Raw genomic sequence first — 25,873 nt, 5'->3', positions numbered from 1 at the left:
CTTCTGCATATATGGCAATACTGTTTATATTATTTTTGCCACATGATTTCAGCCTTTCATAATAATGGAAACAATGATATAAGAATGAACAACTGACATTTCTGTTTGAGGACACAGCATGCATCTCCTCTGAAAGGCTCTGCAGCAGCTTTACAAATACATTTTCCTTTGGTATTTGCAGATACTTTGAGCTCCAAATTGTTTCAGCTACAAGACAGAACCCACCCAAAAAAACAGAGAATAAAACACCATCCTGTGGAGGTGGGCATGTTGAACACAAATTCTGTTTACTGACATCCCTGTTCTAACACCAGCTACTTCAATATAATGCATATGCATGCACACACACACACACATATATATATATTTACATATCAAATAAACCAAAGTATAAATTTCAACGCAGTGTTTCAGAAATAGAGTGATTCAGAGAGCGTGTGGTGTATACAGCATATGCTCCATGGGTAATATGTTGCCCAGCACAAATGGCAAACATGCAGGGAATAGACATTTTCTTCCAGGGCTCTGGAGCCTCCGAAAGGTTGGCAGGCTGGGTGCATGGTGAGCATTCTTTGGGAGAGAATTATGGGCTGGGGAACATTCCTGCAGTTTCCCAACTCTTTCAATAATTTGCCACCTGCACAGCCAAGCTGTTGGTTGTGTAAATCTCCAGGATCTCCAAACTCTGGCGCTGACCCTGATGCACACAGAGCCCCAGGGAACACGGAGGGTGTTTAACTCCTCCAAAGTCTGGGGAAAAGATCAAACCCAGCTTTGGGGTGGCTGGCACCAAAAGGACCAGGGTTGTGATCCTGAGCCCAGCTCCAAACAGGATCCCCAGGAGATGGGCACAGCCCAGGGCTGCCAGAGCTCCAGGAGAGCTTGGATAACGCTCTCAGGGTGGGATTGTTGGGGTGTCTCGGCATGGCCAGGAGTTCCACTGTCTGATCCCTATGGGTTCCTTCCAACTCAGGATTTTCTGTGTGAATATTCCACCTGAGTTTCTGCAAAACAACACAACCCTACAAAAAATAGGCAAACGTGGCCCAAAGCCAGCAGGCACAGCGGGAATGCTGCTAAAGGACAGGAGCAAATTTAGCTGCACTGCCACCCTGCTGGATTCACCTTGGTTTGGATGAGCTCGTTCCAAATCTCACATTTTTCCAGGTCCCAGGGCAGGATCTGGGTTGCAAACACACCTGGGACAAAGCTCCCCTGCCAAGGACAGCAAAGCAGATTTGGGTCTGTGCTGCTGGAGGTGCCAGCACAGGGAGGAAGGGAAGCAGCTCCACAGCTCCTGCCTGGAGCAGCTGGGTTTTGCCTCTGCAAGGCTGCCCATGGTAATTCCATCTGCATTCCAGCACTGGCAGTGCCTGGCACAGCCACCTGTCCCAGGATTTTCATCATCTATCCCAGGTTTTTCACCAACTATCCCAGCTCTCTCATCTTAATCATTGGCAGGGGCAAAGCTGGGAGAAATCAGACTCACTAAGTGGCTTCTCATTTTGTGGCAGAGGTTTCCAGGGCAAGGAAGAGCAAACTGCCAACCATGTCTCCTCTGAACAGTTTGTCTTTCAACAGAGAAGGGGAAAACCTTGAGGGAGGAACAAACCTTCTCCTGTCCCCAGCCACAGCCATCACCCCACTGCAAATCCCAGGATCCCTGAGGCTGGAAAAGCCCTCCCAGCCCATCCAGTCCCTGCTGTGCCCCATCCCCAGCCCAGAGCACTCAGTGCCACCTCCTTGGACACCTCCAGGGATGGGCACTCCAAATCTCCCTGTGCCAATGCCTTTCCAGGAAGAAATCCTCATGAGGATGATGATGAACCCAGCTTTGACTGGATCTCAAGAAGAAACAGCTCAGGGTTGATGAGATGCTCTGGAATGTTGGCTTTTCCTGCCTGTCCAGCAGCTGCCCTGCTCCCGAGCATCAGAGATGGGCAGGATCGTGCCAGGCCAAACACAGAGGTGGAGATCTGGTCCCCACTGCTGAGGAAGGAACAAACTCCATCTCCACAGAGGATTGACACAGAACACGCCCTGCAGCAGGAATTGGTTTACACAAACCCCATGAAAATGAGAAGCTGAGGGAACAAGGACTCAAATGAGAGTGAGCACAGGCAGGACTCCACTGCTGCATATTCCACATGGGAATTCACACCCTGCCAGCTCCACACCCCTTCCAGGACCTCCTGGCTCATGCAGCATCACAATGTGAGTTTTCACTGAGAGCTTTAAGGAGCAGAAACGAGCCCCCATAAAAATAGATTTCATTCACACCACTTTTTGGGAACAAGTTGGTTTTGTCAATTGCAACAACCAGGAACTCTTTGCAGGCAGCTGTAGCAGAGATGGCTTTTCCCCTGTGGTATCAGAATTTCCATGGGAAGAGGTGCTGCTCTACAGCTCTTGTGATTGTGGTGACAGGAGGGGGGTGAAGAAGGGGCTGAGAATGGAGGAAATGTGCAATGCAGTGATGACAAACACTGACAAAGAAAGGACTGACCTCTGGCTCTGATCATCTGTGACAGAAAGTGTGACTGGAATTCAGGTTTTTCACAAATTGAAATTACAATTAATGCCCACATCTCCCTGATCAGCCAAAGGAATGGGGTTCCTCTAACACAGGAAAATAAATAAAAAATCATTGATTGCCATCTTGATCCAAGTAACTTTCTACACCAATTTTTTTCTATTTATTTCACCTGAAATAATCTTTCTCCCTAAGCTTTACAAATTTGCTTCCTCTCAGCCTAAGCATTTATCCTATCAGGAGAACTGCATCTGCAACACGACAGCAAACAGGCAAAAATTCTCCCTTCCTGAGTCTTCTACTGACCTGAACTGTGGAAACTGCCTGAAGCTTTCCTCGAGGCCACGGATATAGGGAGAGTTCACAGATCTCATAAATTTTGTACTGGGGATGTGATTCAAGGAGAGGTTCACAGTTCTGCTCCCTGGGGGCCAGCCTGCTTTATCTAAGGCACCACAGTTTAATGCTCTCGCTGTGTGCTGTGATGTTGGGCAAAAACACACAGATAAAACAGATTAAACGCTCTGTTTTTCTCTTCCCCCCTGCTCCAGATCTCAAAACTATTAAACACCGCTTGACCTCGACCCCACAGCTTGTAAGAGAACCCGTGAACCCTCATTATCTCATCACTACCTGCTTTGCCCCCTCTGTTCTGCCTCGGAACATCAATTGTGCCACCGTGGGAAAGAGGTCACTGCATCCAGCCACAGGAAAAGGCACAGACCTCACACGGGGACTTGGAGCAGCGCTCTGCTCCTGCAGCAGGAGCAGCACGGGGGCAAGGAGCTCCAGAGCAGCCGGGAGCATCCCGGGGATGTTCCAGAGCAACCAGGAGCCTCCCGGGGCAGCTCCAGAGCAGCCGGGAGCATCCCGGTACCGCAGGTTGCACTGAGGATTTTCCCCTCCTGCATCACAAATGCTCACAGTCTCTTCCAGTAATTTGTTAATTGGGAGGGATCTTTGCTCGGGGCAGTCCCCGATTCTGTGCTGCTGAAGGGTTTTGCCTTTGAGGTCGCCGCTGCCTCTCAGCTCTTCGTCGGCAAGGAGCCAGCCCAGGACAGCAGGAAAATCCCATAAAATAAAATAAAATAAAATAAAATAAAATAAAATAAAATAAAATAAAATAAAATAAAATAAAATAAAATAAAATAAAATAAAATAAAATAAAATAAAATAAAATAAAATAAAATATATAAATAAATAAATTTCCGCCCCCTCCATCGCTGCCTGGCTGCGAGGGTCCCAAGAGAGGAGCCACCCCTCTGCCGGCTCCACAGCGAGGCTAAACCCCATTAATTACGTCCCTGCCCGGGGTGACACGGAGCGGCGATGGGATGGGGACCGGCACGGGGACCGGGTACCACCTGCCGGGATGGCCGCGCTGCTTCCCCCGCTCCGAACGGCACCGCGGCTCCGCTCCTGTCCCTGCTCCTGTCCCTGTCCCCGAGCAGCGACCAGGGAAGGTCTGGGTCAGGGTGGATTTTGGGAAAGGTTCTTCCCCAGAGGGTTCTGGCACTGCCCAGGCTCCCCAGGGATGGGCACAGCCCGAGGCTGCCAGAGCTCCAGGAGGGCTTGGACACCCAGGGTGGGATTTTGGGGCTGTGCAGGGCCAGATGATCCTGTGGGTCCCCTCCAACTTGGGATATTCTGACTCTCCTGCCTTGGGAGAAAACAAGCTCGTGTGCCCTAAAACCTGCCCAGAGAGGAGGTGCAGAGTCCTGGCAGATCTGTTTTACCAAACTCCTGTCCTGGCTCTAAGCAGTCTCTGGGTTGTCCTGTCACTGCTGTCACACGTGTGACACCAGCACGAAGGTCAAAAGCCATGGAGTGACACCCACAGATCCCCGCGGGGCCCAGGGCAGCGCCACAGCCCCACCAGAGCGGTGCCGGGTGGGTGTCACCCGGAGGGGACAGAGGGCTGCCGGCAGTGTCGGACAGGAACCACTCCAGGGACACTCCTGAGTGCCGGGATGAGCCCTGGGGGTTCCACAGCCATCCCAGAGACCCAGCAGTGACAGTGACCAGGCACGGGGACGGATTCTGCTGCGCCAGGAGCTCCTGCGTGTCCCCAAAGCACGGCTGTCACAGGAGGTGTCGGGGTCTGTGCACGCTGCCACTGTCCCTCTTCTCTCCTCAGAGCCTCCCTGTGAGGGTGGGCAGCCCTGGCACAGGGTGCCCAGAGCAGCTGGGGCTGCCCCTGGATCCCTGGCAGTGCCCAAGGCCAGGCTGGATGGGTTTGGAGCAGCCTGGGACAGTGGGAGGTGTCCCTGCCATGGCAGGGATGGAATAAGATGAACTTTGAGGTCCCTCAACTGTTCCGGGATTCTGTGATTGCATTCCTGCACTGCTTGTCCTCCTGAATTAACACGGGAATATCCGGCTGAGATGGGAATATCCGATCGGGACGGGAATATCTTTATTGCGTACAACATGGCTCCCAAGGGAGCAAACCCAGCGTGTGGGGTTTGTGCCGGCAGCTCCCGGTGTCAGCGATGGTCCCAGCACACACAGCCCCTGCTGAGGGCAGCCGGGTCTCAGGATCCCGATAGAAATACAGCACGATCCCACACAATTTCATGTATTTTCTTCGCAATTTGCATTATCTCTGCGCTCACTACAGCACAGAAAAACGCGCCAGTCACAACCTCGCTGTTATCATCGCTGTTATCAGATCCCTGAACGTCCAGCGGCACACCTGGGGCACCCGGGCCGTGCTGAGGAACACCCGGGCCCTCTGCCCGGCTGATCGCGTTCCGGGGGGACACGGGGAGCCCTGTGACCGCCCCGGCCGGCTGATCCCGCACCGCCGCCGCTGGATGCGGGGAGGGTCCCCACAGTCCCGCGAACTACAACTCCCAAGACGCACCGCGACAGCAACGCGCCCGCCTTTCCGCCGTTTCTCTTGGCCGCGCCGCGCTTCACGCTGGGATTTGTAGTTCTACAGCACTGCTCAGCGTATAGCATCGCTGTTGAGGAGAACTCGCCTCCCCGTGATGCAGCGCGACGCGGTGACAGCATCGGCGCGCGCCGGCGCGGAGGCCGCGGGCGATGTCGGAGAGCGGCGGCGGGGCCGCGGCGGGCGCGGGCGGCGGCGCGGGGCCCGCGGGGCCCGGGCCCGCCGACCCCGGCTCGCTGCCGCCCGGGGACCCGCAGCTCATCGCCATCATCGTGGAGCAGCTCAAGAGCCGCGGCCTCTTCGACGGCTTCCGCCGCGACTGCCTGGCCGACGTGGACACCAAGGTACCGGGGCAGCGAGGCCGGGCCCGCCGCGTTCGGGGCAGCCCTGCGGCCGCATCCACACCCCGGGCAGAGAACGGGCCGGGAGCAGGCTCAGCCTTTCCTCCCTCAGCCCAGCTTTCCCGGGGAAACACCTTCCCATAGGAACAGTGCTGCTCCCAAGCTGTATCTCAAAAATTCCCATATTCTCAAACGTCCCTGTAGCCCCAAACCCTCAAACCGACATTTAACCTTTGTTTCCTGAGTAGATTGTCTCAGACTGCTTGACATTAATTTTTGACATTAATTTTTTCTCAGCCACAACGAACTCCTCATCATTTGTTGCCAGTATTGAACTAGGCTGTCAGTATTGAGTTGGATTGTTTTCAGTGACTATCAAAATTCAACGTTTTTTGGTGAATTTTGCTTTCTCAAAGCTTTTGTTCTTCCAGCAGGAGCCCTGTCCTGGGCTCTGCCCTCCTCACCCAGGACAGACACATCAAACTCTGAAACATCCCTGTTTCCCTCTTCTCCTTCCCTTGCATCCAGGATGTGGATGGTCCTGAGCATTTAAATTAATTTGTTAATTAAGTTCCTCTTCAGTGGAATCACAGCTCCTCTGAAAAAAACTGAAATAATTATAATTATATCTTTAAAATTACAATTTTATATTTTTATTCTTATCTTCTCTGCCAGTGCCACAGAAGCAAATAATTCAAGTTCTTGTTCAGTGACAGCACTGCCCAGCCAGATTCCTGGAATTCTGGGGTGGAGGCTTTCCAGACAACAAGAACTCTGCTTAAACAGCCTCTGTCTGCACAGCTTGCATTTCACTGCAGTTTCAGCCCCAATCTACCCAGCTGGTTGAATTATTACAACACTGAGCGTTCTGTGCAACGTCCAGTTGTGTTCTCAGGGAAAACAGGATTGTCTTTGTTCAGGGAGGGAAGCACAGGCAGCAGGGCTCTGTGTGTGACAGTAGCTGCACTGTGCAGGCCTCTGGCTGTTGGGAGCTATTTGAGCTGCTGAACTGCGTTTATTTTTATTTTTTTTTTTTTTAGCCAGCCTATCAGAACCTGAGGCAGAAAGTTGACAACTTTGTCTCGACCCACCTGGACAAGCAGGAGTGGAACCCAGCCATGAACAAGAACCAGCTGCGGAACGGGCTGAGGCAGAGTGTGATCCAGTGAGTGACAGCAGCCTGCACAGCAAATGCCATTTTGTAAACCTAAACCACCTAAGGCAAGGCAGCACTGGCACAATTCAGTGTGTCACAGCACTTTGTTGTCCTCCCCGAGTCTCATTGTGAGAGTCAGTGCAGGCTGCACTCTCCCCAGAATGCACATTGTTGCTCTGCCTGAAATGGGTGGGTTGGAGTGGTGAAATATTTATATTTGCTGTCCAAATTATTGCTGCAAAATGCTGTACTGAGCTGGATGACCTTGACCTTAACTTTCAGGAAAAAGAAGAGCCTTTAAAGATTCTTTAAAGAAAGAGTCCTGAGGATGCCAGAGGTTTGTGTGTGAGTCCAGCCCCTGTCACAGCAATCTCTGCACCAGTTCCTGTCCAGCTGCTCCAGACACTGCACTGGGGAGCACCAGGATGGGCAGAGGGCTGGGGCAGCTCTGCTGGGAGAGCTGGGCTTGGACAGGAGGAGCTCTGGGGTGACCCCAGTGTGGGCTCACAGTGCCTGAAGGAGCCAACAGGATGGGGAGAGAACTGGAGGGACAGGATAAGGGGGAATGGCTTCACCTGAGAGAGCAGGGTTAGATGGGATATTGGAATAAATCCTTCCTGTGAGGGTGGGCAGCCCTGGCACAGGTGCTTGGAGCAGCCTGGGACAGTGGAAGGTGTCCCTGCCCTGGCAGGGGTGGCACTGGATGATTTTTAAGGTCCCTTCCAACCCAAACCATCCTGTGACTGACAGAAGCTGCTTCCCAGAGCTGCTGAGTTTTAGTCAAGGAGAGGAGGACGAGTTATGACACAAAATGCTGCAGCATAAAGAACAGCCCCAGGGGAGGCTGAACAGTCCCTGTCACTCCTGGAGGGCAGGGCTGAGCCCTGGGGGTGCCCAGGTGTGTGTCCTGCCCACCCAGGCTGCTGTTGCTGCTGTCTCTGCATCCTTCACAGCCTCACCATCCCGAGGCTCCCCTCCCAGTGCCAGGAACATCTCCATTTCCTGTCCCTGCTCCCTTGCAGACATGACTTAACCCTCCCAGACAGGCTGTGCCCCACCATCCAGGGGCCTGCCACAGCCACTCCAGTTCCTGCTGCTCAGCCCAGAGCCTGTGCTGTGTGCTCACTGCCTTGTTTTTATAATTCATACCCTTTTTTAATTCATTCCCATCTGTCTAGACTGTTACAAGGAGCAAGTGACAGTCCTGTTGTGAGGGGGCAGGGCTCTTCTCCCTCCACTCAGCCAAAAAAAAGCCTTTGCTCTCACCTGCCCTCCTCCTCAGAATAGTTTATTTCTCTTCTTGTGCCAAAATGTGTTTGTTTGCTTTCATGTTGACCTGGTTTCCACGGGAGCTCTGTTAAAAGAGGCTCTTGGCCAAGGTGTCATTTAAGTACCTGGGAGACCAGATGTGAGTTGTTAATTCTGTAGGGAGCAGGGAGAGAAATAGGTGAGTGAAACAAGTCCCTGTTAAGGATCTCCTGAGTAGGCTGCAGTTCTCACCATGTTAATGCTAATTGCAGTTGACAGGAGGGCTCTGGAGAGTTCCTGGAGGAGATTGGGGAGAAGTTTTTCAGAGGAGTTGAATGACTTCTTTGTCTTTGTTCAAGGTCAGGAATGCTGGAAGCTGGAGTGGACAGAATTATTTCTCAGGTGGTGGATCCAAAACTAAACCACATCTTCAGGCCTCAGATAGAGAGGGCGATTCATGAATTTTTGGCTGCACAAAAGAAAGAGGAAAATGTGCCAGCTCCTCCTCCAGAGCCTGAGAATAAAGATCCTCCTGCTCCCTCTCAGGATGCCTCCTAAAGGTCTGGTATCTCTGCACTTAGTGCTGACATTCCTTGTGCCTCATCTCTGCATTTGTGCAGTGCAAGATAGAGGAGGGCTGGCAGGGGGGACACTTTGATCAGCAGCCTGTTGTCATTGTCACACAGCCCTCTGCCACTCCAGTGGCTGCTAAAAATAACTGGGACTAAGACATGGGGATGATGTAAATCAGCTATCAAGGAACACTGTGCACTCTGCCAGAGCTGGGTTTGGATCAGCCCAAAAGGCCTTTTATTAAAAAGAAAAAGCATATCCAGCAGCATTAACATGGAAGTGGCTGCATTGCCTTCAGAACTGTGTCAAATGGATAAAAAATACCTATCATGTACTGAAACACAGTGGGAACAGAGTGGTGACAAGTTATGGTGGCTTAACATTGAGTGTTTTGGGTATCTCTGCTTCAGAACAAACACTGGAGTGTTGAACTGTCACTGACCAAAATAGTCCTGCTGGAGTAAGGGCAACATCTCTGGGAGTGAAAAACTGTTCACTCCAAAACTGATTTAAATAGAGCAACCTGGATCTTCCAGCTGCAAGGACTGAGGGTGCCCTTGTGGCAAACAAGTTCATTCTGGCTTTTGTGATTAAAATAACTCCAGGGGCCTCAGGGGGCCATAACTGCTCCTCTGTCCTAGCAAAGATGGGCACACCTTGTGCTAAGGTTGCAAAGGTTCTTTTGGATATTGAGGAACCACTGCCTTGGTGGGAAATTTCAATCTGCAGCTTTGCTGGGGGAACTTAAAACCATGCTGCATGAAAGGAAGTTAATTGTCAGTTGTTGTTCCATCTGCCAGGGCTTTCTGAGAGCAAAAATGCTCCATATAATCCACAACTGATTTATTTAGGAGGAATAAGAACCTGCAGTGGCTGTGCTAATGCTTGGAATTAGCAGAGCAACCAGCACAGGGGTTTAGCTTAATAGTAGAAGTTTAAGTGGCTGTAGCATCACCCTGAATTATTTGCTTGTGACTTGCAGCTTTAATGCCTTGAATTTTTGCATTTGTCTGGTTCAAGTGGTTTAAAAGTCCATTATAGCCCACAGCAAAGTGCAGTTGTTAATATATCCTGATCAGTCCTAATGCACTGACTTGTGAAGGTGCTTTTACATCCTCTAAAATATCTCTTTTTTTTTTTCCCTTGCAGGGAGATCCTGCTGCTGAGCAGCTGCAGTTGCAACATGCCCTGTTAGACTGGCAATGGATTCCTTGTTCCCTTTGGTGCAGGGTTGCTGTCTGCCAAAGATGATTAACCTTTATTAGGCCTGTGGGAAACAGGCACTGAAATGGGGAAATTCAGGTGCACCTGGAGCTCTGCCTGTGGAGGGACAGCCCAAGTGTGGAGACATCTCTGCTGTGAACTGCAGCATCTATTCATCAGTCATGCCTTTGGGCAAGGGGTGGGAAGGGAAAAAGGGAGTTGTCTGCTGTCTGGAGGGAGTGGGGAAGAGGGTTGAGGTGCTACAAGGAGCACAAAGAGAGGAAGGAGGGTTTGGGGGTGGGGTGTTTTTTGGAGACCACGTAGAGCTGTCAGATTTGCTGTGATAGAAGCCTCGTGTGCCTCTGCTGGTTACAGGGAGCAGCAGGTGCCAGGACAGGTGGAAATCACTGCACTGCCTGCTTTGGGAAAGGCATTTCCTGTTCAAAACTGGAGCTGAAGCTTCAGCATCCACCATCCAGATCAATTCTGTTGAACACAGGAGCATGTTTACAGTTGGCTGTGCTATAGCTGATGTCACTCCTGCTTCCCAGGGAACTCTGGGGAGCAAAGGGCACACCAGAGTAGGGGATCAGGTGGAAATTTGTCTTTTTCTGCTTGGAAGACTTTTCTTTCTCAGGTGCCTGGTGGGAACTGTCCTATGCTTTCAGCTTGAATGCATGCAGTGTCCTCTGGATGACAGTCAAATGGAGAATGTGATAACCTGTTCTGCCAGCAAATGTCCACACCTTTTTGCAATAAAACACCTCAAAAAGCATCTCTGAGGCCTGGCTTCTTCAGCAGTTTTTCTTAAGGAGAAACTATTTAAAGAAATCCAGGAGTCCTGATGGCTGGAACCCATCTGGAGCTGTGACCTTACACATTTTAGGGGTTAATCCAGGTTTAACAACCTGGACTTGTTTCTTGTCATGAAGTAAGATTATTTTAGTATCCTTTCCACAGAAGAGTCTCAAAAATGTAAAATATTTTGAGGATTGTGTGAGTAAAGGCTTCTCTCCTGGGTGTTGGTTTGGGAGTTAGTCTGCTCCAAATGTGTAATAAATGTTTTCCCTTAGGGCCTTAAGGGCAGCCCTCCACAGAAAAGCCCTCCTGGTAGGGTTCTCAACCACTTCTTTGGAACTGAAACATTTATTCAGGGGTAAAAATTGTTCAAGAGTTTAGAAAGAGCAAATGAAAAGGATTCTGACTGTGCTTGGGCACATTCTGGATGACAATAGCAGCAGTCAGGGAGCAGGGGCACCAGCTCAGGGTTTTTTGTAGCAAGTTGAGCTGGATTTACTGCAGTGAGGGGGGAACCTGAGCCTGCATTTCCTACCTGATGGCTGCTTTAAGAGAGGAGTGAAGGAGAATAGACTCAGCCAGTTTTTAAAAGGCTTTTCCATTGTTCTCTCTGTGTTAACCCTGAGCTCTGCCACTGCTGTGCCTTTGGTGGGGCCCAGCCTGTGCACAGCTCCTGTGGCTGTGGGAACTTCAGATGACAACAGAAGCTCCTGAAGAGTTGGGGCAGCCAGTTTGGGATCACAGGCTTTAATGTTGGGGTTCTGAAGTCCCTGCTTTGCATCAGAGCCTTGGAAGCAGCCCTGACACAATGGGACAGTGACAAAAGCCACCAGGTCCTTATGATGAAGGGCTTGTGCAGTGCCCTTTGATGAAATCCTGCCAGTCACACAGCCAGAATCAGGATTCCAGCCTTTAAACCTCAGTGATGAAACAGAAATCCCCACAGCAGAACAAAAGAGCAAAGCTGTACCCAGTGTAAAGTGGAATTGTCCCTGCAGCAGGATGTTGGACTAAAGCTGGGGAATGAGTCAGGTTCTGCTAAACACAGCCTGAGGAGTTTGGGGGGCCAGAGAGATCCAAGACATTCAAGGAATCAGAAGCTCACATTAAACTGAGATGTTTGCACAAGCATTACTGCAGAACATTCCTTATTTTCCCACTCTCTCTTCTTCTTCCATCAAAGCCTGCAGCCACACAGCAGTTCTGACCTCTCTGTTCCTCTGACAGTGTCCCAAATAGAAAACCTGACCAGCAGAATTCCATTGCCTTTCCCCCATTATTCCCAAAAAATGTACATGTAATGCACAGCAAACACACAAAGTAATCCATTTTAACAAACATATTTTAGCCCAAGATAAACTTAATTCCAAGTACTGAACAGGAATTAAATGGTGAATAAAGTGTTTGTAACATATTTTTGAAGTAAAACTTATTTTTCCTTTAAATTAATAGGCATTTTCTGATTTTTTTTAAACTTCTTATGCAAATCTCACATAAAATAAAGGGATGATCCCTGAGGCACTTGCTGTGTAACTGTTCTGCCATAACTCCAGAGATGCTTTTCAGTGAAACCTGGAGCAGGTTTTACCAACAGAGGCAGGCAGAACCCACAGCTGCTGATCACCTCATCAAGGTCACAGCTCCACCTGAGTGGGTTCTGGATTCTTCAGAGGAAGTTTTTGAGTGGGTCACACTCAAACAGCCTTCACCAGAAGGAGCAGAACAAACTGCCATTATCTGTGTCACCTTTAAGGTCCCTTCCAGCCCAAGCCATTCTAAAATTCCATAATTAAATATTTGCCCAGTTCTGGGCTCAAACTCACAGAGAACTGGATTGGTTTAACTCTTTCACAGATATTTTGTGGTTTATACTGCAGTGAAAAATGTATTTTAGCAGTTTCCCTGAGGAGAGCTGGGTTCAGCTGTGAGCACTGGGGTCTCCACATCCCCAAGGACAGAATTCCTGCTCCTTCCCAAGTGCAGCTGTTCAGAATTCGGCCGTAAGAGGGAGACCAACTCTCGCTTCATTTCTCAATTCCTCCCTGCAAATCCCGAGCAGATCCAGGATTCTTTCGCTGCCTGCTGGGTGAATCAGCCTAGCAAGGTGTGGAGACAGCTTTCCCAAAGTGTTTCCATGAGCTCCGACTGTGCCTGGCCAATGCAAATCACACAGCACGCTCTGACACTTCTCAAGAGAGTTAGCAATAGGAACAAATACCAGGATTGGGGGAGAGAAGTGAACAGCCCCAGTGATCAGGGACAAAATCCCAGCTTTAGGATGTGAAGCTCTAAATCCTGGCCTACCCAAATCTGTAATTCACAGGTGTGAGCAAGGCTGAGGCCCCAGCTGCTTGTGCCATGAGATCGTATCAGAGCCATTGCTGCAGCTCTTGCATTTTTGTGATTCAGGTGCTGAGCCCACAACAGAGCAGAGTTGTGGGCTCAGCCTCAGGAACATGACTGGGCAGTGACCAGCCCAGTCTAGACACCAGCCCAGCCATGCACAGAGAAATGTGCTACCTCAGCCATCAGCCTGGGAGCTGGCTCCTGCAATCCCCTGCAGCGCTGGGACAAACCTGGCCAAAGCAAAATGCAACAAGTCCAGCCCACCTGAACAGGCTGAGGGACCTCATGTGTCACAATTCCATCTCCCTGACTCACAGAATTCAGTGCACTTATAAAAGAGCCCCACTCACTCAAGGAAAAAATGGAAATAAATCCCCAAAGCACTTCAGGTGTTGGCCCTAGAAAGAATTCACATGAGAACAGATGGCTGCAGTTTGCTGAATTAGGGCCTTTGGGAATTCCAAGCAACCTTATACATTAAATATACCCATTTTGGAAGGGATTTCTGACAGAAATAGAAAACCATTGCCATGAGTTTCATATTTCAACTCTGCAAAAGGGAGATGCAACAACCACAGTTCTGAGAACACTCACAAAATTTACGTTTTCTACAAGGGGGCAGCACAAGCGCAGCAAAAGAAGAAAACCCGGTGGGAACTCTTCCCCCAGAGCCCTCCCTGTGAGACACCAGGACATCAAACACACCCCTCTTTGCCAGCATTCACCTCCACCAGCTCCTCCTGCCAACATTTACTCCTTCCTCCAGGCAGTTCTGCCCAACTTCTGCCATCCCAGTAAAACCAGGGCTGCTCTGACCAAGAAAAGAGCCTCAGATATCACCAACAGCAGCTCCTGGTCAGCACCAGCCTGAGCTCCACACCTTCACCCCTGGCTTCCCCAGCCATGCCACACACACAAGACCTTGCAAAAAGCACCCCACTAACACAAATCTTTTCAAGAAGCACCAAATAAAGTCCAGTAGAGCCTTACCTTGCTCTGGAGAGCTCTGTGCTCCTCTCCCCTGAGCTCTGGAACACTCTGGGCTCAGCCCAGCTGCAGGGGCTCAGGGGAGCAGTTCTTCTCGTCTCATCTCACCCAAGGAACACCTGAGCCACTGCCTTCCCTCCCAACCCAACCCCAATCACCTCCCGGGGGAAAAAAAGCTGCTTCACCTGCAAAAAGGGATGGCTGATTATCTGTGACCCCTCCAGAACCTCTGCTTCCTACAGGAGAGCCTCAACAGTGCCAGAATCTCCTGCAAAAACCCATCTGAACACTGCCAGAATGTTGTGCAGAAACCCATCTGAACACTGCCAGAATGTCATGCAGAAACCCATCTGAACGCAGCCAGAATCTCCTGCAAAAACCAACCTGAACACTGCCAGAATCTCCTGCAAAAACCCACCTGAACACTGCCAGAATCTCCTGCAAAAACCAACCTGAACACAGCCAGAATGTTGTGCAAAAACTCACCTGAACACAGCCAGGATCTCGTGCAAAAACCCCACCAGAACAAAGACAGAATCTCGTGCAAAACCCACTTGCACACAGCCAGAATCTCGTGCAAAACCCCATCTTTCCCAAAATGCTTGGGAAAAGTGGGATTTGGCAGCTGCCAGCCCCACAGGTGACACCTGACAGTCCCCCCCAGGCTGACCCTGCTCCCAAAACACCCCACCCGCTCCCTCCAGGATGTCACGGACATTCGAGGGCTGGGGGGTCCAGCAGCCACCCCCAGTGGGTTCTTTTGGGAACAAATCCCCTTTTCACCCCACGCCGGTGCCGCGGGCACCAGGATGGCAGCGGGGCAGGTACCGGGATGCGGCTCCATCCCCAGCCCATCCACACGAGCCTTCCCAGCCCCCGTGGCTGCCGGGGAGCCCCAGGGGTCCGCAGGGCAGGGGTTGCTGTGGTAACATCACGGCCGAGCAGCCCATGCCGAGCCCCCCTTGTCCCCCAGCCACTGCCGACGTGCGGGGCTGCAGGAGCGCCGGGCGCTGCGAGGGGCAGGGAGGCAGCAGGGAAGGAGCTGTGTCAGAAAAGGCAACCCCAGGCAGGGTTTGAGATATGAGGCTTCTGCGTTTTGGGGGGTTTTTGAGACAGGAAATCAGAGATTTTAGATCAAGCACAAATTCCGTCCCTGAGCGATGCGATTTTGTTGTTTGGCGTCGCTCTGGCTGTGGGGCTGAAATGGGGCTGGTCACCCCAAAACGCAGCTCACCCACAGGCTGCAGGGCTTTTGGGTGGGATGTAAAATATTCACCTGGTTATGAGACTCACTGGATCTCAAAATAAGCCTCCTGTGCTGTAGGAAAACAGTCTCCTTCACACAAAGGAAAAAGGTGAAGTTTGGCGGGTAAACTTCACAGTGGTCCCTGTCAATTAAGCCATTTGTTACAGTTTTTGCATCAAGGCAGGGTTTGCTCTCAGGGTTTCATGGTGTGCACTCCCTTCTCCAAGAGGGAGCTGCCTGTAGTGAGTTACAGTGGGGATTTGGGCAGGAAAACCAAAGAAGCCCGTGAAGGAAGCTCTGCCACGTGTGGAGGAACCATCAGGGTACCCTTAGGGACAGGGGCTGGCAGGTCTGCACCACCCCGGGAGCCCTGGAAGCCTGAATGGAGAGGTCTAAAGAGACAATTGATTTTTTTGTCCATGCTGCAGACAGGACAAATTCAGCTGTTTGGGTGTGGGTCAGATTAAATATTAGCTTCCTTTGCACTTTGTCCATCCCCACTGAACAGACCTTGAGAGAAGTGCTTGCTGTCCCAAAGGCAGGGAAACCTTCCAGTAATAAAGAAATGTGGTCCTGGGGGATTTCCTGAGCAGGATTATTCCAGGTCTAAGGACAAATCTGGTTTCTGCTTTGATTTTCATCATCTCACCATGAGAAGCATTTGTGAGATGATTTGCTGCCCTGACCACAGGTCCTGCCAGATCAGATCAAGAGATTCCATCTGTCCTTCCCAAGCTCAGCTCCTTCTGCCATTGCCTAAAAGAAAAACCTCTCCCAGCAGAAGAGTTTTCCTCTGGAGGCTTCAGGATCTCTGAGAAGCAGTAGGAGAGATGACAGAGCTGCCTTTGAATCGAGCTGTGATGAATAATTTGTAATTTTGGTAGATGTAATATGTATGACATCCCTTACCTCTGTGAGAGCTTTCGACTTCTCTGCAGAGAGTGAAATCAAAGGAAAAGTAAAGAAACTGAGCTGAAGGCAGAGGAGTCTGCAGGACACAGAGGCACTGGGAGTTACTGGGAGGTGATCCATGCAGAACATTCCAGCCAAACCAGCAGTTCAGAATTCTGCAGGCATCAACCGAGGGCAGTTGCAATGTGAGAGCCCATCCAAGAGAAATAAAGGCATGGAAATAATGTTCTTGGGGACTGGAAAAGGGCTCCAAAAGAAACGAGTTTATGAGATACTGGCTCATAATAGGAATTAAATTGCCCTCACTGAAAAGCAGCTGATGCACAGCAAAGAATTGGTCGAAATCTTTATGGCTTTAATCAGAAATTTTAAAAAACTGGAGAGCCTTTAAAGTGTTTCAGCAGAGGGCAGAGAGTCTGACTGGGCACAGATACTCTAAACAAGGTTCTTCAGGAAAAGGTTTGATGAGTATGAGGAGGAAGAGACAGAAAATGAGACTTAAACTGCAACTGCAGCAGCAGCACTGCAGGTACAGGGTGGATTCTTGGGGTGTCCTGTTCTTGTGGGTCACTCCTAACTCAGAATATTCCACTGTGACTCTAAGATTCCCTCTGCTCACATCCAGCACCTCCCACTCTGCAGAAAGGCACCAATTAACTCTGCTCACCATTAATTCTGCTCACACTGTATCATCCTGAAGATCTGGATTTTATTCACACAAAAAAATCAGAGGGCAAGCCTAAGTGACAGTAAAGTTCCAGAAGACTTTAAAAGTTCTAAGAATTCGGAGCCTTTTATTGGGTGAACCAGCAAATCTGCAGGAAAAAATTGCTTTGGGATTTGCTGTTCAATCTTACTTGTCCACATTGCTTGGAGCTCTGAAGGTGTTCAGGGGCTCAGCCTGCACTGCAGGCAGGGGATGCATTTGTGGAACGTTCCCTGCCTCTTCTGCAGAATCTGGGAGTGCCCCCCATCAGCCACGCGCTCTCCTTCCCAGCACAAGATGGAAATGAGCACTCAAGAAGAACAAAAATCCAACTAATGGGACTTTCAACAACCAGAAATAAAACGATGACAGGGATTCTGACAGCTCAGTGCTTGGTAACACCTTCACCTCTCCCAGATGTCAGAGGATAAGCTATTTTTACCAAAAAGAGACGTAGAAACGGGAGCTTATTTGGACACCTGCAGCAGAAATTGATTTAAAGTGATTTGAGCTTTGAAAATGGGGTTTGGAGGCAACTCATTGGGCCTTGCTTTTCTGCAAAGGGGGTGAGACCACCTGAGATTCCTGGTGCAGGATCAGTCTCTCCACTCTAATGCCTGTCAGTCATATTTAAATATGCGCAATATTTAACTTTTCCACTCTCTGGACCTAGACATTATGTAGGTTTAAATTTAGGTTTTTTCCAGTTGAGATTAAAGTGGTGCTTGCTCCTTTTGGGCATATCAAGGCTCTCTTTTATTTTTCTTTTTTAAATTTTTTTCTCAAGATTTTTTTTTCTTGCTCCTTTCAGAGCAGAGAAAACTACAACATAATTCCCCTGTCCCACTTCCACCCCAGCCAAGTTCCATCTCCCACCAGCACTGGCAGTGGGTTTATCCATCCCTCAGCTCCATCATTCCCACTCCAGGCCCTCTGCTCTCCCCGTGCTGAGCTCACCAAGCCCATCCAGGCAGGAGCTCCGTGTGCCAGGAGCACTTGATCCATTGAAATATTAAATTTCATGCTGCAGCCTCCAGCTATGTGACCCGGAATGTCTGACCTGATGTCAGAGGGGCCTGGGGCTATGCAGATATTTCCCCAGGGCACCCTGCCCTCTTTCCACCAAAGGAATCCGATCCAGCCACAGGAAAGAGCAGGAATTTTCAGCTGTCCCATGCCCTGGAGACAGTCTGTGCCACAGGACTGATGTAAGGTGCTTCTCACCCACTCCCTTTCTCCTCTCTGCCTCTCTAGGTACTAATCCTGCACTGATTTCTACAAACAACCAGAGAAGGAAGATGTATTTTCCCTTTTTCCAGCTTTTACAGCCAACACCCCACATGGGCTCCACGCTGGCAATGTGCTGAGCAGCTCTGTCACCCACAGAAATCCAGGCAGGAAGCATTCTGCAGAATTTCACCATCTTTGTGGGATTTGCTTCAGCCTTCATGGAAATCCTGACCCCTCTGGGATCAGGGAGTGCCACCTGAGCATCCATCCCAAGAGGGAGATAATTCCTGACACCAAAACTCACAGGAGCTGGGAGCTGATCCCTCCTTCCCTATCTGCTATCCTTGTGTTTTCTAAATGGCTACAAAAGGTGAAGTCCAGAGCTTCACCAGCACCAGCAGAGGCAGGAAAATGCCTTTCAAGTTTATTTTCTTGCCATCAAATCTTTTCAAGCAAGGGGTGATTTTTAAAGACCAAAGGGTCTTGAAAATGAAGTATCTGGGTATAGAATTATTGCTGCTAATATTTAAAGAGCAGCATAATAAAAATACTTTTTTTTTTAGGCTTTAACAACTCAGAGGTGGAAAAAGCCTCTCAGAGTTTTTGCAGATGCTGAAATAGGCCTGGCTTGTGCAAAATGTCACCCCTGTATGGGCCTTTGCCCCTAAATGACATAAATGTCACAGCTGCCTGGTCTGTCTCCTCTGTCTCCACATCTCCAAGTAGCTGTCACTGGGCTGTGGATGCAGATATTCCAAACATTCACATGTTGCTGATGGAAAAGTGATTTTTTTTTGGTCTTTAGACAGTGTGGGTGGGAATGTCAGCCAGCAGTTGTTTTCCACAGTGGGTGAAAATTGGGCCCAGCTTCCACGTGAGCTCCAGGTAACACAGTCCCACAAATCCAGGGCTCATCCCTCATTCCAGGATGAAGAAGGAGGAAGAACCCAAGCTGCTCTTCCCCATGCCAAGGAGAGGAGCCACCCTGTGATGTTCTGATGAAAAGAGACTCTTGGCAAAGCTCCTGGGCAGAGTGTCCCTGCTGGAGCCGAGCTGGGCCCTCCTGCCCTGGCTCCCAACACACACAAGCTGCTGTGCCATCAGCCCCGAGCTTCCTGTACCTCTGGGGCTTTTAAATCACATTGCAAACCAGCCAGGGGTGTTTTACAGCTTGCTGGCAATGCCACCTCCTGCAGACACCAGGGACGGCCCTGGAGGGTTCTGTTTTTACAAACATTTCCCCACACAGTGCCAGGAATGCACAAGAAATGCTCACATTTAGGATATGGGGGTGTTTGTCCCCTTCCCCATGGGGCTGAGCTCTCTGGGGAAGGGCTGGTGTCTGTCCTCACTGGGGGTTTTATGGTTGCTTCAGGGCACTGGCAGAGCATCTGTTGTGAGACCTGCTCCTCCCTCACTTGAGAAGTTCTTTGCCTCATCAAGAGCCAGTTTGCTTGTTTAGAAAAGGAGATTATAATATTTATTTCCCAGCAGAGATGCAAAGCCTCGTCAATCGTTACTTAAGCAACTGAGGGCTTTTATTTGGATGAGGCTAAATAGGTGTAAAATTATAGGGGGGATTAGAGACAGATTAAGGGGTGCCTGTTAGTCAGAAATGACTCCTGGTGGGCTGGGAATATTTCCAAGAGGCTAAACATAACTTGCAGCAGCAGCAGCACAGAGCAAGCATCTTGTGCTAGAGGCAGCAACGCCTTGAAAACCTTCTCCTGCCCTGCTGGCACACCTGATGACAGCTCCAGTGACCACACTCAGCTGTCCCTGGAAGTGAGAGCTCACTTTGGCACTTTGGCTGAAGGGTTTCGCTCAGAAGCAAGAGGAGATGAGAGTCAGAGCCTGCTCTGCACCACCCTGAACCACCCCTGTCAGCAGCTTCCCTGCCCTCGGGTCCTTATCTCAGACCCCTCACAGTGCTGGTTCTTTGAAACCAAAGTTATCCTGGGAAAATGGTGTCACATCCCTCCTGTGTGCTGTCACAGCAGAGGGGCTGCAGCCCCTAAAGGGATGGAGTGCAAGGGCAGGTTATCAACAGCACTTTATCAGTGTTATCAGTAACAATTTATTAATAGCACTTTGTCAGTGTTATTGATAACAGATTATCAACAGCACTTTATCAGTGTTATCAATAAGAGTTTATCAATAACGCTCTATCAGCATTATCAATAACAGTTTATCATTAACACTCTATCAGCATTATCAATAACAGTTTAGCGATAGCACTTTATCAGTGTTGTCAATAATGATTTATCAATAATGCTTTATCAGTATTATCAATAACAATTTATCAATAACACTTTATCAGTGTTATCAATGTTTATCAACAGCACTTTATCAGCGTTGTCAATAACATTTATCAATAACTATCAGCATTATCAATAACATTTATCAACAGTACTTGATCAGTGTTATCAGTAAGTTTATCAAAGCACTTTATCAGTATCACTTTATGAGTGTTATCAATAATAATTTATTAATAGCACTTTGTGAGTGTTATCAATAACACTTCATCAGCACTATCAATATCACCTTATCAGTGTTATCAATAACAGTTCATCAATAGCATTTTATCAGTGTTATCAATAACATTTATCAACAGTATCAGTGTTATCAATAATGGTTTCTCACTAACACTATCAGCATTATCAATAACAGTGTATCAATAGCACTTTATAACATTATCAATAACAGTTTATCAATAGCACTCTATCAATAAGTTTATCAATAACCCTTTTGCATCCCTTCACTCCTCTCAGTGCTCTCTGCTCCGTTAGGAGGAGGCAATTCCACCTTTCACCCATCACAAAGCCCCACGTGTGCCTTTTCTCCTGGACCTCACACGTCCTGAGGTGGCAACAAATCAGAAAGTGCAAAGACCGTGAGCACTGCCAGGGAATGATATTTCTTTAAAATAAAATAAATAAAAATCTCAGCATTTTATTTCCCTCCCCTCAACTTGCCTGAAAAGTGTGCAACGAAATTATTTCAGCCCATACGACACAAAAGCTGCAGTTTCAAATTGCAAGGCAGCACTGGATTACCTCTGGACTGGATGCTAAAAAGCAGGAATTGCCTTTTTTTTTTTTTTAATAGTGTAAAATGTGATACTTTCAAATATTTCTGAGGTCCTGGGATTTCTGGTTGCGTAACAAGCAAAAACTTCTCTTAAGCCATTATCCCCTCCCCTTGTTAAGTTCTCATTTGTTTTCACACATATGACATATCAGCTTCCTACATCAGTGGGTAGGAAGATCGTACCTGCTTCAAAATCCTTTATAACGCTGCTTCTCCTTCCCTCAAATAATTTTTTTATTTAAAAAAAAACCCCTTTCAGGTAATCACTCAGCCCACAGATCTGAAGAGAATCGCTGTCTCCTGACAATGACATATTGCCTTTATTTTAGGAAATCTAAAAAAAAAAATCAGGGAGGATATTTATTGAACTGATCTGTACCAGGAATCCTCCTCTCCCTGCTGCAAAGGCACACGGGGCCTGCTCTGTGTGGAACAGAAACCTCCCAACACAAAGTGAGATTCTGAATAAAGGGCAAATTTTTTTCCAGTTTTTAGAAGAAACTGAATTGTGACACTCAAAGTGTCACAGCCACAGCTTCTCCATGCAGCCGTTTGCCTTTGGGATGAGGTTCAGGACAAGATGGGTGCAGCAGGCTCTGGGTGAAAGGAGGAGCCCACAGAGGGAAGCAAAAATCAGAGAAATCCCAAAAGCACAAGAGCATGAGCAGCAGCACTGGGAATATCTGCCCTCCTCCTCCCTCATCTCTGCTATTCTTGAATAAAAATAGAACAGGGGGTCTGAGAGAGAAACAGGTCAGCCCTTGGATTTCAGGGGCAGAGAACGGCCACGCTCCCACACAAAGGTTTTGCTGGATCTCCTGCTCCTGCTCCCCTCAGCTGCTCTGCACTGTCCCTGTCCTGGTGGGAATCTCAGCCTGGCATTTCAGCCATAATCACTTGTGCCTTTTTCACTCTTAACACCTGAAATCTCATCCTTGAATCGCCATTTCTGCCCAGAATGAGGGAGGTGAGGGCGATGGGATGCACACGAGGATGGAGCACATCTTCCGCCTCCTCTTCTCCAGGAGAGCTCTGCTCCCTCCCCAGGCCATCTCCCTGGCCTGAAATGCCTGCAGGAGCCCAGGAGCTGGGTGCTGCTCCAAGGTTCTCCTTTTCTGAGGCTTCCAGCAGCCTGGTGTGAGCACCCATCCCACCCAAACCCAGGGAGAGCCAAGCACTTCCCTGCTCTGCTCCACCACCTCCAGCAGGGAGGCACAGCTCCCTCCTGCCTCCAGGCTCAGGAGCCTTTTCAGCTCCCAGTTTTGCCCCCTGAGGCTCTGCCCATTCCCTGGGCAGCTCCTGACAAGGTTTATCCAGGACAACAGGGAGTTTGTGCCAACAGAAACCGAGCCCAGCTCGGAAAGGAGCGGTCCCCCTTGTCTGTGACACAAGCCCAGCCCAGCCAGGGATGTTTTCTCTGTAAGCAGATCCTGAGTGCAGCAGAGGGGACTCTGCTGGGAACCAGCCTTGCCTCCCTCCAGCTTCCTGCTCTCCCTTCCCAGCCTGAGGGATTCCTGCTCACCCTAAAGGAGCCCAGCAGCGCCCAGCCCTGTTCTCAGTGCCAGCCATTCCCACTGCTTACAAGGTCTAGAAACAAGAGCTAGATTTCAAAATCTAGAAACATCAGCTCCTTCTTCCCTTCCTTCTCCATAGCCCACTTTCAGCTCCCTAGGGGCTCCCCTGATTTTATCCATAAAAAACCCCATGAGTTTAAATGAGACCTCACAGCCAAATCTGTATTTTTTAACATAGAGGAGCAGGTACTAAATGAAAACTCTCCTGGCTGTTGTACAGGCCATTACTCCTCCAGAAACCAAATAATCATGTTCCTCATTAAATAACCCACAGCATGAACACCAATATATTCTGTTAGCTTGGTGCTGGCTAAAGGATGCTCCAGCCCCTTTTCTTATCTTGGAAATAGCCTCTGATGTGATTGCAGATTTAAAGAGAAGCCTTAGAAGTGGTGATTTGGACACAGGGGGTGAGAGGCCACTGCAGAAATGGATGGAAAATAAAAGAAGATTGGGAATGAGATGAGTTTTAAGGTCTTTTCCAACCCGAACCATTCAGTGATTTCTAAGTGGCAGGAGAGGAGCCCCCAGAGCACTGGGGGGTGTCTGCAGCACCTGCTGCTCCCTCCCTGCCCTGGTGACACAGAGCAGCACATCCCATTGTCTGCTGGACCACAGGAAGGATCATCCCCCACTCAGCACATCCCAAGCTGCTTTTTTTGCTCCAGGCTGGCCTTGGAAGCTGTCAGAGAAACAGGAAACCCGTGCTGAAACACAAACCAGTGCCACCCAGTAAGAGAAAATGAACCATTTCCCCAAGGAGCTGGCTCAGAGGGGTCCTGCCTTTGTGTGGATAATTGGGAGGAGCAAATGGCAAACCACAGCTCATCCCCTCACAACCAGCCCAGGATGGACCCAGCGTTTCCACTGGCTCACATCAACCCCCCTGGGCACTTGGCAGGGATTGAGAGGCAACTGCAGCAGCCCTGAGCCCCCTGGAGAGCAGAGCTGGATCACTATGTACCAAGGGAACTGTGCCACCCATTGCCAGCTAATCCTGCTCCAAGAGCCCTACAAGGAAGAGCCCCTATGGAGTAATGAGAAACTTAAACCAAACACGAGGCTCTTTTCTAAAAGAGCCATTTATCCTCGGAGGGGAAGCAGGAAAACACACATGGCACCACTCAAAGCTGCGTGCTGCCTGCTTGGTACTGCGAGTTCTATTTTCACGTTTTTATAATTATCACATAATGCATAATGTGACACAAACCAGGAGACGTCAGCTCTGTGCGGAGCCAAACTGAGCACAGGCAGGCACTGCATGGTCCCCACGGGGCAGCCAAGCCCTGTGCTGCTCCTCCTGGCCCCATCCCAGGAGCAGCAGCCACGTCCCCGTGCCCCAGCTCAGCCCCTGGAGCAGCACAGCCCAGGGCAAAGCTGCTCCTGCCCAGAGAAACCCTCACACTGCAGGCCAGGGGGTTTGAGTGAGGTGGCAGAGCTGCAGAGGGTCTCAGCCTCTCCTGGACATTCCCAGCCTGCAGAGCAAGGATTTCAAGCCAGGCAGGTGTGCTCTGAATTGAGAAAGTCCAAGCACAGCCCCGAGGTGCCCTGTGGGGTCTGGCCAGCTCCGTGTCCTCAGGGCATCCACACCCTGCTCCTGCCTGTGCCCAGCCTTGTGAAATCCCCAAAATTCTTCCTGGAGACATGGGATTAAGTGAAACTTGTCACCATTCAGGGCTTTGAGCTCCTTCTCCTGCGTGTCCCTGCCCTGGGCACCCCTCTGGCTCTGGGCTCCCCATTCGGGGACTGTTCTGCAGCCCCTCCCAGCGCTGGCACTGCCCTTGGCACCCCCTTTGCTCTGTGCAGCACAGGCCAGCAGCTCCCTCTGTGATCAGTAGCTGCCCTGGGACAGGGCACAAAAGGATTGCAGCCTAAAGGAGGCTCCAGCCCCCTTTTCTTATATTGGAAATTGCAGATTTAAAGAGAAGCCCAGAAGTGGTGATTTGGACACAGGGGCTGTGAGGCCACTGCAGAAATGTATGGGAAAATAAAGGAAGATTGGGAATGAGATGAGTTTTAAGGTCTTTTCCAACCCATGGCATGGAATTCCCATGGGACTGGGACAGCATAACTCCTGGGAGATGTGCCCTGGGCTCCTGACAGAGGATGGAGGCTGCATCTCCATGGATCTCCTGCTCTGGTCCTTCCCAGACTGATGAGGGATCCCTGCCTTGGCGCCTGCACCCTGGCACGGGCACATTCCTGTCACCAGGGCCACTCTCACACAAACAGAGCTGTGCTTTTCCTGATTAAAGTCTCATATAAACTTTTCATCCTCACACTCCATCCCAGCCCTTGCTCTGCCATCAGGAGCAGCTGGCTGAACCTCACTGGGGAAGAGCAGAGTTTAGCCATGGCTGGCACAAGGCAGAAGCTTTGAGAGATTTCTGCAGCAGATCGTGCTGATAACAGAATTATCCCGAGGAGAGCTTCCTCCTGTATGGAAATTCCTTCATTTCCACAGAACTGAAAGGGTTTTTCTCCCTCCCACCCTGACCTGCGAGCCACAGAAAACTGCTCAGTGCTGTGGAGCAAGGATGACCAAGAGGGAGGAATAAAGCATCTTTTTTTCCCTCCTGTAGGGAAGAATTGTCCAAATAACCAGCTGGACTGAGGGGGGGCTCTTCCAGAGGAACTGGCATGCTCTGCTGTCCCTAGACTAAATAGATTGCTGGGCTTCTCCAGCCAGTGCTGCTTTACAGAGAAGCTGTACAAAGTAAATATCTTCCTTCCAAGGCCAAAGCCCTGCTGGTGCCAGCTCTCAGCTCGGAGCAGATGTGCCTGCTTGGGCTGCAGAGCCCCCGAGGAGCAGGGCCAGGTGTCCCCAGCTGTGCTGTGCAGCCCCTCGGGCAGCTGGAGGGGACTGGGGGTGTCAGACAGAGAAAATTCCTCACCAAGGAGATGGGAATACAAGCACCACTCCGTCAGGGCTGTCTCAGTCACTTGGTGAAGCCAAGGAGTTGCTGTGTAACCTCGGGGAAGTGGTTTAAGTTTTTAAGAGGCAGAGTTGTGCAGCACAGTGGGTCTGTGCTGA

At 49.9% G+C, this 25,873-nt stretch overlaps 1 protein-coding gene and 1 long non-coding RNA gene across 2 annotated transcripts in view; one reads left to right on the top strand and one right to left on the bottom strand.

Moving 5' to 3' along the window:
- Positions 1-25,873, bottom strand: part of LOC135280200 (uncharacterized) — a 109,396-nt gene that overhangs the window by 55,920 nt on the left and 27,603 nt on the right. The window lies entirely within an intron of this gene.
- BOD1 (biorientation of chromosomes in cell division 1) lies at positions 5,571-10,725 on the top strand. Its single transcript, XM_064387784.1, has 4 exons — positions 5,571-5,773; positions 6,811-6,935; positions 8,534-8,734; positions 9,897-10,725. The coding sequence occupies exons 1-3, from the start codon at positions 5,582-5,584 to the stop codon at positions 8,730-8,732; spliced, it is 516 nt and encodes a 171-aa protein (XP_064243854.1). The 5' UTR covers positions 5,571-5,581; the 3' UTR covers positions 8,733-8,734; positions 9,897-10,725.

This window comes from Passer domesticus, chromosome 13 (assembly GCF_036417665.1).
Source record: "Passer domesticus isolate bPasDom1 chromosome 13, bPasDom1.hap1, whole genome shotgun sequence".
Lineage (NCBI taxonomy): Eukaryota > Metazoa > Chordata > Aves > Passeriformes > Passeridae > Passer > Passer domesticus.
The sequence above is the reverse complement of the archived record's forward strand: the minus strand, read 5'-3'. Positions and strand labels throughout refer to the sequence as shown.

Coding starts and splice junctions, on each gene's coding strand:
- BOD1 (XM_064387784.1), top strand. CDS start 5,582: ATGTCGGAGAGCGGCGGCGGGGCCGCGGCGGGCGCGGGCGGCGGCGCG. Junction 5,774..6,810: donor TGGCCGACGTGGACACCAAG/GTACCGGGGCAG, acceptor TTTTTTTTTTAG/CCAGCCTATCAGAACCTGAG. Junction 6,936..8,533: donor CTGAGGCAGAGTGTGATCCA/GTGAGTGACAGC, acceptor TCTTTGTTCAAG/GTCAGGAATGCTGGAAGCTG.